At 41.1% G+C, this 10,175-nt stretch overlaps 1 protein-coding gene across 2 annotated transcripts; it reads right to left on the bottom strand.

Annotated features, from left to right (window-relative positions):
* Positions 1–301: 301 nt before the first annotated feature.
* On the bottom strand, positions 302–9,862 carry NOPCHAP1 (NOP protein chaperone 1). Of its 2 annotated transcripts, none has more exons than XM_089651873.1 (4): positions 9,738–9,862; positions 4,430–4,522; positions 3,279–3,412; positions 302–743 (listed from the first exon to the last, which is right to left on the bottom strand). In XM_089651873.1, exons 1-4 carry the CDS (start codon positions 9,808–9,810, stop codon positions 570–572), a joined length of 474 nt encoding a protein of 157 aa, XP_089507999.1. In that variant the 5' UTR covers positions 9,811–9,862; the 3' UTR covers positions 302–569. The 2 variants fall into 2 exon arrangements, with proteins under 2 accessions (XP_089507999.1, XP_089508008.1); XM_089651882.1 differs by lacking the exon at positions 9,738–9,862 and adding an exon at positions 4,661–4,802.
* Positions 9,863–10,175: the final 313 nt, after the last annotated feature.

Here is a 10,175-nt window from a genome sequence, read left to right on the forward strand (position 1 = left end):
TGATAAGAACAGATACTACAATTCATCTTGAGCAAAGGGCTGAGAAGCCAATCAGAAGCTATAACATCAATCATCCTAATGTTTTTCATATCTCTCGAAAGTCTGGCAGTGAGACATGTCAGTTTCTGCCCACTTTGGGCTTCTGGGCATTTCCCAACCACCAGAATTAGTAGGGACACCCTGTTGCAAACCCAAGGAACTCAACACAAAGGTATCATCAGCAGAATTCCCTAGGGATTAGAAACTGGTAGGAAGTTTAATGCTCCAGAAGCAACTTAATGACATGTCAACATGAGGTGAATATTTGTATATGTACTTTTATAAAAAGCATACAGATATTCCAACTTTGAAATGATACATACATTGGAAAAAATATATACATAACATTTCACAGAGCAATTCCTGCATATTAGGGTACATGTGTAAAAATGAAAAACTGAGACTTTAGTCCTTTGATTGGATAGGAATTTTCATAATCCCACACTGGGGCTCCTTTATAACTCTCTTAATTAAAGCATTGCACTGTCATTGGTATTATACACTTTGTAGAATCCTAGTAACTGATTCAGTTAGGAATTTGAATTCAAGACTTCTATTTTGACTTTCTTTCTTTTTTGGTTCAGTTTGATATTGCGTTCTGTTACTTGTTCATCTTCTGGGTCACTGTCAGAGCTTTCATCTGAACTGGTCTCTTCCTCTTCTCCACTGGAATCAGAACTGTTCAGTTCAACTAAGGCCACATCCTGCACACAGAGATTCAACATTAGTGACATTCAAAATTGTTAAAAGATTTTCCCTCATATCCTGTTCTGGTGACAGGACTTCCAGAGACAGTATGCAAGGGGAACATTTCCAATGGAGACAGACAGTAGTAAAAACACTTGTTTTTCAGTAGAGTAGAGAAAAGTTAAAACCTCTATTAGGTTTTTATTGCTGTCAGTTTTCTAGGTGCAGTCCTTTTCCTCACTTTTCAGATAGTGTCAAGTAATAATTTGAACAAAACCAGCAGTCAGCAATAAAAAATGAACAGAGGTTATAACATTTTACCACTGTCCAAAACAAGACACTGCTGTTGTGGAGTCTTGTGGCTGTTAGCCATAAAATTAACCTCTGTCTGCCAGAGCCTTTTTTCTATTTTCTTTTTCTGCACATGTTTAAAAGTAATTCCTTTTTAGGTCTGAAGATTATATATGGGAAGTATTACAGAAAGTAACATGGACAAAGCATTTCAGGCAAGATAAAAAAATTTCTGTACTTACTAAAGAAGATAGCTGATGCAATCAAGACATCTAAACACTGGTATTATAGAATATATTAAATACTTGTTCTTGAATTTAGTTATCCTTGAATTACATTTCTTAGGAGGATAGAAAAGTGCACTTCAGGATGGAATCACATTTGAGGGGCAATGTATGCACATTAACACATTTGACGTTAAGGCAGCCCATTGCTATGTGTTGTGGTCTGCTGCAGTGCAGATGCATTGTCTCAGTGCATTGGGTTAGTGTTAGTATGGCGCATGTAACACTGCTCATTAGCACAGCATAATAGTGTGAACTGGCCCTTAAAGTGGTTCTAAAGGCTAAAGGTTTTTTTTTTTACCTTAATGCATTCTCTGCATTAAGGTAAAAAAAAAACCTTCCATGTTCAGCTCCACCCCAACCCCCTAAATACTTACCTGAGCCCAATCTTGATCCAGCGCTTCTCTCTCTCTCTTCTCACAGGCTCAGCCACAGCAGCAGAAGCCACTGGCATTGACTCTGTGTACCCAGCTTTATGTATTACTGCATCTGACTAAGTGTCAAGTAATTTGGTGATGTCACTGCTGTGATGCTCACTGTTTTCCTTGCTGGAAAGGGAGCTGTATCTGAGGACCTGCATTGCAAGGACACTTCTTGTTTCTGTTTCATTGAGTGGATCTATGCTTTATGCACCTCTTCTATTGTTTTTTAAATATTTCCCAATGAGTCAGATAACCAGTAAACAGTTCTAACAAAAAAAACAAACAAACCCTACTCCTCTACCAAGCTATTAGATTCCACATAGAGACAGGGGTAGATTTACTAAAACTGGTGCACTCAGAATATGGTGCAGCTGTGTATGGTAGCCAATCAGCTTCTGACGTTAGCTTGTTCAATTATGCTTTGGCAATAAGACCTGGAAACTAATTGGTTTCTATGCAAAAGTGCACCAGATTTTGCACTCTCCAGCTTCAGTAAACCCCACAGTGTGGTACAAGCCATGGCAACTCAGGTGAAAAGAGCAGTTGTAGGGAGCCTACAGGCAATGCTAGTGACTAGTCCTATTACTGGTACATTTTAATAAAGTGCCCTATGTTGTCTACAATACTTATTTTTTATATTTGGTTATGGTGGATACCATTCGTTAACTGTTTTTTTTTCTTTTCTTTTTTTTTAAAGTGAAAAGTGTCTTTTGTGACATCCAGATAACAAGGATTTACTTTTTCATCATTATCAATATTGATTGTTTATGCGCTGAAAATAAACTTTTCCCTTCTCTGAGTGCAAGTCATATGTTTCAAATAGAAGACCTTTTGCACTCATATTTACTATATTCAGAGCTTTTAGGAGCAAGGCCTCATGAATACTGGAAGCGTATGCAGCTCTTCTAAACATCTTTCTCCTGGCAGGAGAAAAGCATAGTTTTTGCAAACGTGTTTAGGTAAATCAAGCGATTCAACGTTCATTAATTTCATTGGTCAGAATATTAATTTATTCTGGCCATTGACATTAATGTGCTCGATACAGCTAGTATTAACGCTCATTTAGATGCATTTAGGGCATTGGGCCTCTGAACACCCCAGCCTTTAAATGTCTATGTGTGCACTAGATACATAGGCTAACATGGAGGGCAGGAAAAAAAAAAAAAGTCAAATAAAACTCCCTTAAAAGTGGAGTTTTTGGACACGGAGTGTGCATGAGGCCAAAGGGTTGAAAGGACATAAACCTCAGATATTGTCTTTGCATATTCACACCAAGCAATGGGATTCTGCTACTGATGGCCATTTATGCAGAGATTTAGGCATGGAAAATATGTGATAAATCCTGGAACTCCCCTATCTTTAACCTACTGATGACACAAATGTAGTGTAAGCAGTGAAGAAGGGGGCAGGGGTTGTTGAAAGAGGAAAACAGCATTGCTAGATATTTACAAGGAGAATGTAGAACAGTATTGTCTGGCTTTCCCAATTACCCACCAATCAAAAATTAGAAGTTTACATGCAGGTAACTACTAATTACTAAAAGTATCATCCTTGCCATTTCAATGATCTTCTCCTGATCTTCAACATTTTCTATGTCATAGGTTCCTGCTGGATAAGTTCCAATTTCTTTGCTGAGTTTTTCATTGGCTGAGGCCATCTGAGGCAAGAAACTCTGGACTCGGTCAAGTACTGTGACAATAAAACACAAATAAATTTTTGTTTATTCCATCATACCATACAGGATCACATCTACTATGCCATATTACTTGTGTATTTTTCCTGTTTTCCCCAGCCCCTGACCTAGAGGATTTATAGTGGACCTTGTACTCCATGCAGGGTTCCCCAAAGATCTCGGGCAATGACGAGATTTTGGTTACTGGCCATTCTCTGGGATCTCGCTGGATAGCAGGTGACAGCACCCTCACCTAAGCACCTTAGGCAGCAGGAATAATAACTAAATAACTATTTATCTGCACAGATTTTTTTGTGCATTACGATGGGGAAAGGGGTCTATGCTGTAGAAGTGAACCTTACTGTATAAAGGGTAACAACAAAACAAAAAAAAAAAAAAACTATTCCTCTGGTTGATCAATATACATTGACCGAAATTTAACTAACTTTATTACAGAGTCCTACCTTTTCGTCTCTGAAGAAAAAGCTGCATGTTCCACTAAGTTTTTTGGACACAGATTCTGAATGGAAGTGAATAAATAATTTGAATCAGCTGGTGCACTTGGAGTTCTCTGGTGAGAAAAGCTGCAGTGTCTCATCCCATCAGATGTAATACTTAGGGAGTATTTCACCAAGAATAAAATTTCTGTGGCAAAGGAGGCCTAAAAACCTGCCTGACTTGTATCTTAGTGCAGAGTGGTTCAGATATGCCATGTTTCAATGATTTTATAAAAAATTACAGCAGCTGCAGTTTGAAGAAGAGAAGTAAATTTTTTAATAACAATAAATTACAATATGACTTGTGCAGCAAATACAGGGATGTTGAATTTATATTGCCCGATGCCCGGGACAGGCGTGGGGCATGTAGTTTTTTTTCTACCTTTAGCCCTGCTGTGGCAAGCAGCAGGGCTCACCTGTCAGGTGGAAGCAGTGCTGGGGCCCGAATGCTTCCATACAGTACAAGCTCCCCCTGCCCACTGCGTCTCAATATTTCAACACACCCTTAATATAGATGCAAGTAAAAAATTGACTTACTGCTGCTCCGTGGCATTCTAACAATTGGAGAAGGCAATCCATTTTTGTTGTTCTGCTTTGAATTTATCAGTAACTTGTTGTACAGTCCTTTACCTATACAGATGAAATATAAAACAGGTTATGGTATGCAAGCAAAAAAACATTTTTAGAATTGAAAAGCATATGCTTGTCAGGTTAAAGGATAACAGTACAGTCATAAATCAAGGTGAACTAAGCATAATTTGCAAATACCTTTTACCATTGCCTTTTCTTTAACTGTTTTAGAATATGCCATCAGAAGCCTAGGGCAGTGTACTTTGTTTACAATTTACTGCTTGTGGTAAATACCAATCTATAGTGCAGAACAGACAACAGGTGTTATGATCACGACTGTGCAGTCTGCCTGGATCCACACATTTGCCAATTCAAAAGTCTCCCGTTTCGGGTTCTTCTTCCACAAATTCTTTCACCCATTATGCTTCCCGACCATGGAGGGCCCCTCCATGGGAATGAAGCAAGGAAATGGGAGTGGGCTCAAGTGAGGAATGAGAATAACGCAGCAACGGGACTTCAGAAGCAGGAGTTATGCTGAACCCAGCAGAGCGCAGAGTGAGCATCTTGCAGGGGCCAAGACAAGTTTATCATTTGGAGGAACATGGGGGACATTTATAGGATAACTATAACCAATATACAGTTATCCTTTAGTGCAGTCATCACTAAATAGCAGATCGTGGTCTGGATGCAGACCTAGCCACTGTTTCATCCGGACCCAAATACACCATTTAGGAGCCGCTCCCCACCCCCCACTGCTGTTATTACAGCAGAGCAGAAAGCAGGAGACAGAACATTTCTGGAGTGAGTGTGGAATAACAGCACAGTACTGAACAGAGCGCGGGAGCTGTCATAATATTTCTGAATTGGATGTTGGAAGCACAGCATTGAATAGAGCGCGAGAGCTGAAGGAGTTAACTTTTTAATTTAACCAATGGCTGATTGGAAGCAGGGAAGAGCTAGCAGCCAATCACATGCTGGCTAATACAAAACATTACCCCCGCAGCTCCCTGCTCTTTTCAATGCTGTGCTGTGCTTCCTGCATCCGAACCCGAAATGTTATGACAGCTCCCGCGCCAGTGTTCTGTTTAATACTGTGCTGTTATTCCACACTCGCTCCAGAAATGTTCTGTCTCCTGCTGTCCGCTCTGCTGTTATAACAGTGGTGAAGGATGTGGGGAAAGAAGCGACCCTGTTCAATGACGTGCTGGATGGGTGAGTATCTGAAATGTGCAGCACCACCTCCTGGTAAGTGGAGCTAAAAGAAAAAAACACGGCGGGGGGGGGGTGGAAATCTGCTTAAGGTAAAAAAAAATGCTTAGCCTTTAGTACTACTTTTTGTTCATTTTCAGTCCCCTCTTACCTTGTCTGCTGGATTATCCTAAACAAGACATACCCACATGCCCAGCCAGTTTTTTCTCCGCTGTTCAGCATATTCTGTTCTGCCATATACTTTTTTTGGCATCAGCAGGGTCCAGCTCTTTCTTCTTAGGTTTTAGCTTTTGGCCCCTGATGACATGCTGTTGTGCATATGCAATTGATGGCCCTGCAACCTACTTGGATGGGACAGTAGTATCCTAGGAGACTGCGGACAGCAAAGTGTGGGGCTAAATTAAATAAATATTATATATATATATATATATATATATGCTATTAACCACTTGCCCCCTTCCTAACCAGGCCAATTTTTGCGTTATGGCGCTGCGTTCTTTAACTGACAACTGCGCGGTCAATCAACGCTGAACCCAAATTAAATTTATGTCTTTTTTTCCCCATGAATTGAGCTTTCTTTCAGTGGTATTTGATTGCCTGTGCGGTTTTAATTTTTGTGTTATAAAAAAAAAAAGACTGACAATTTTGAGAAAAAAAAAAACCATTTTTTAACTTTTTGCTATTAAACATGTCCAGTAAAAAAAATTTAAACATTTTAATTTAGTCAGAAATTTACACCAAAATGTATTCTGCTACATGTCTTTGTTAAAAAATATCCCAATATGTGTAATTTAATTGCTTTACGTGAAAGTTATAGCATTTACAAATGGTGGTATATATACTGAGATTTTTTTTTTTTTTAAATTTATACTAGTAATGGCGGTGATCAGCGACCTATAGCAGGACTGTGGGAGACATTTTGACACTGGGGGGAACTGAGTTAGTGTCAGTGACACCAATACAGTGATCAATGCTTAAAAAAAAAAAAAAAAAAAAAGCACTGACACTGTACTAATGGCACTGGGCAGGAAGGGGTAACATGAGGGGCGATAAAAGGGTTAACTGTGTGCTGGGAGTGTTTTACTAGGGGGCCGTGTCTATGTGCTTCACGGTAATCACACTGCTTTGGATGTCTGTGCTGTGCGTGCGCAGCCATCCAAAGGAGTGTGCCCAAGCTGACAAGGAGGAGAACTGTTAGTAAACAAAATAGTTCTCCTCACCATCGGAGATCCTCGGAAATCACCGGCCAGAACCTGGTGATTGACAGCCACGGCTCACGCGTGCCCCCTACCTGGAAATGCAAAATCACATATATACGTTATTCTGTGCACCCGTGCCGCCCTGTAGCTGTATTTCTGCTATAGGACAGTCAGGAAACGGTTAATGGCATCCCAGTCTTAGTTCATAGAGTTCAATATTGAGTTGGCCCACCCTTTGCAACTATAACAGCTTCAACTCTTCTGGGAAGGCTGTTTACAAGGTTTAGGAGTGTGTCTATGGGAATGTTTGACCATTCTTCCGGAACCGCATTTGTGAGGTCAGGCAATGATGTTGGACGAGAAGGCCTGGCTCGCAGACTCCACTCTAATTCATCCCAAAGGTGTTCTATTGGTTTGAGGCCAGGACAGTGCAGGACAATCAAGTTCCTCCATCCCACACTCGCTCATCCATGTCTTTATGGACCTTGCTTTGTGCATTGGTGCGCAGTCATGCTGGAACAGGAAGGGGCCATCCCCAAACTGTTCCCACAAAGTTGGGAGCATGAAATTGTCCAAAATGTTTTAGTATGCTGACACCTTAAGCGTTCCCTTCACTGGAATTAAGGGGCCAAGCCCAACCCCTGAAAAACAACCCCACACCACAATCCCCCCTCCGCCAAACTTTACACTTGGCACAATGAAGTCAGGCAAGTACTGTTCTCCTGGCAACCGCCAAACCCAGACACATCAATCAGATTGCCAGACAGAGAAGCAAGATTCGTCACTGCAGAGAACATTTCTCCACTGCTCTAGTGGTAGCATGCTTGACACCACTGCATCTGACGCTTTGCATTGTGCTTGGTGATGTAAGGCTTGGATGCAGCTGCTCAGCCATGGAAACCTATTCCATGAAGCTCTACGCACTGTTGTGCTAATCTGAAGGCCACATGAAGTTTGGAGGTCTTTAGCTATTGACTCTACAGTTGGTGACTTTTGCATGCGCTGACCTCACTGTCATTTTACGTGACCTACCACTTCGTGGCTGAGTTTCTGTCATTCCCAATTGCTTCCACTTTGTTATAATACCACTAACAGTTGAGTGTGGAATATTTAGTAGCAAGGAAATTTCACAAATGGACTTATTGCACAGGTGGCAAACTATCACAGTACCATGCTTGAATTCATTGAGCTCCTGAGTGTGAACCATTCTTTCATAAATGTTTGTAGAAGCAGTCTGCATGCCTAGAGGCTTGATTTTATACACTTGTGGCCATGGAGGTGATTGGAACACCTGAATCCAATGATTTGGAGGGGTGTCCAAATACTTTTGGCAATATAGTGTATAAATAGAATAAATATACCCAGAAGTAGGATATACAGGCTATTGACATGAGGCTACATGGAAGGTGGAAGGGAATATAAATATTTTATAATATTTTATAATAAAGTAGTACTAAAGGCTGAGAGCTATTTGCATGGATATTATCATTTAAAACATAATGCACAATACTGGTAAATTTTTACTTTACATTTAATTGTAATGCATTACCTTACCTCCAGTCTATTACCCTCCAACTTCTCTGGGTTCAGACATCGATTCTCCCTGTCCTTTAAGTGATTGTACTTGTAGGAATTTTTGTTAAAATAATGAACATGTCACACTTAGCTGCTCTATGAAATGGTTTTGCACAGACACTCCTCTTGTGGGGTCCCCCACTGGCACTCCTGTGTCCTCATGCCTTAGAGTGCCCCCACAGCAACCTTAAAGTGGAGTTCCACTCAACCTGTCAAAAAATAAAAGTTAGCAGCTACAAAAACTGTAGCTGCTGACTTTCAAAAAACAGCCACTTACCTGTCCCTCGGTCCCTTGGTGTGTTCCCTGCAGCCCATTTCACCGGCCGTCCTGGATTCCAGGAGGCCAGCATCTTCAGTGTGGGCACCCGGCTGTGATAGCTTGCGGCTTCACAGCCGGGTACCCATTGCGCATGCACGAGTAGCGCTACGCTTTATGAATGGTCCTGTAGTCTTCTGGGACCTGTCATGTGTCCCAAAAGACTACAGGGAGGGAGGACACCTTCCGTTTCCAATCACCTAGGCGATCGGACCAGAAGTGGGAGCGGGTACCCTTCAAATTTGGGTACCCGCTCCCCAAAGGTGCCAATCCTTAATGTGGAGCAGTCCTTAAAGCGGAACTTCCCCTTTTGGGTGGCGTTCCACTTTAATGCAGAGAATGCATTAAGGTAAAAACCCTCTGCCTTTAGAATCACTTCCTTTTCCTGCCCAGGACTACATATCCCAGTGCATTGCTATATATATATTTATTTATTTTTTTCACAAGGCACTTACTGACATGTATGGACAGTGTGCTGAGCTGTATGTGTGCTGCACTGTGAATGTTGACACATAAACAAATAATGCATTCTGAATGCAGACCAATTAATTGAACAACTAATTGATAACAAAAATTGTTGACAACAGTTTTTATTATCAATTGTGTCGATTAGTTGTTGTGGCCCTGCTACACTGTTCAGCATTTTATAAAAGACCAAGACTGTGCAGTGTACATGATATGGAAGCTCCTTATACACAGCACTTTATAAACTCCACTTTAGATACAAAACAAAAGTCTACAGCTTGTGCACAGAACTCCCAAACTGTGTGTACTTATCATATAGAAGAAAGATGTCAGGCATAAGGTAGAAGAAAGATCTGTTTTCTCTAGACAACAGCAATCTGGGATATAGTGGTGAGAAGACAACTCACAACATGCCTGTCCTGCCCCCTTCTCCCATATATAACAGACACAACTTATCCAAGTGCCTTGTACTTCTTATTACAAACACATTGTCATCGATGGCTGCCATCACCTTGTGAAGAACCAACTTCCAGTAACTCCCCGGAGCGGACCTGCTTCACTGTCTGACCCCCAGCTTCCTCCATCCTCTCCTGATCAGCCTGCCAAACAGAAACACGTGAGAGTGTGCATACAACAGGAAGCCGGCAGTACGCTGATGATGTCAGCCATAGCCTAGTCACCGGTGGCCATGATAACTAAGGGCGGAATACCTCTCTTGTAGCTGTAATATTTCTTCATGGCTGTAGTCCGGTGTTTTCTAGGAACAGCTATAAACTGAAATGGAATTACCTATAATATATACTGCCTTTGAGAGGAGACAGCCGAATGGTCTCCTGTCACAGCTGATATACTTATCATTAGTTGTCTTTTCCCTTGGGAATCTCTGGAAATGTTACATATTTAGCTGTGTTAGGAACCAATTATAATGTAGGTTTACCGGCCTATATTC

This window comes from Staurois parvus, unplaced genomic scaffold (assembly GCF_062004578.1).
Source record: "Staurois parvus isolate SC_StPar_1 unplaced genomic scaffold, SC_StPar_1.0 ptg000025l, whole genome shotgun sequence".
In the NCBI taxonomy this organism is placed as follows: Eukaryota; Metazoa; Chordata; class Amphibia; order Anura; family Ranidae; genus Staurois; species Staurois parvus.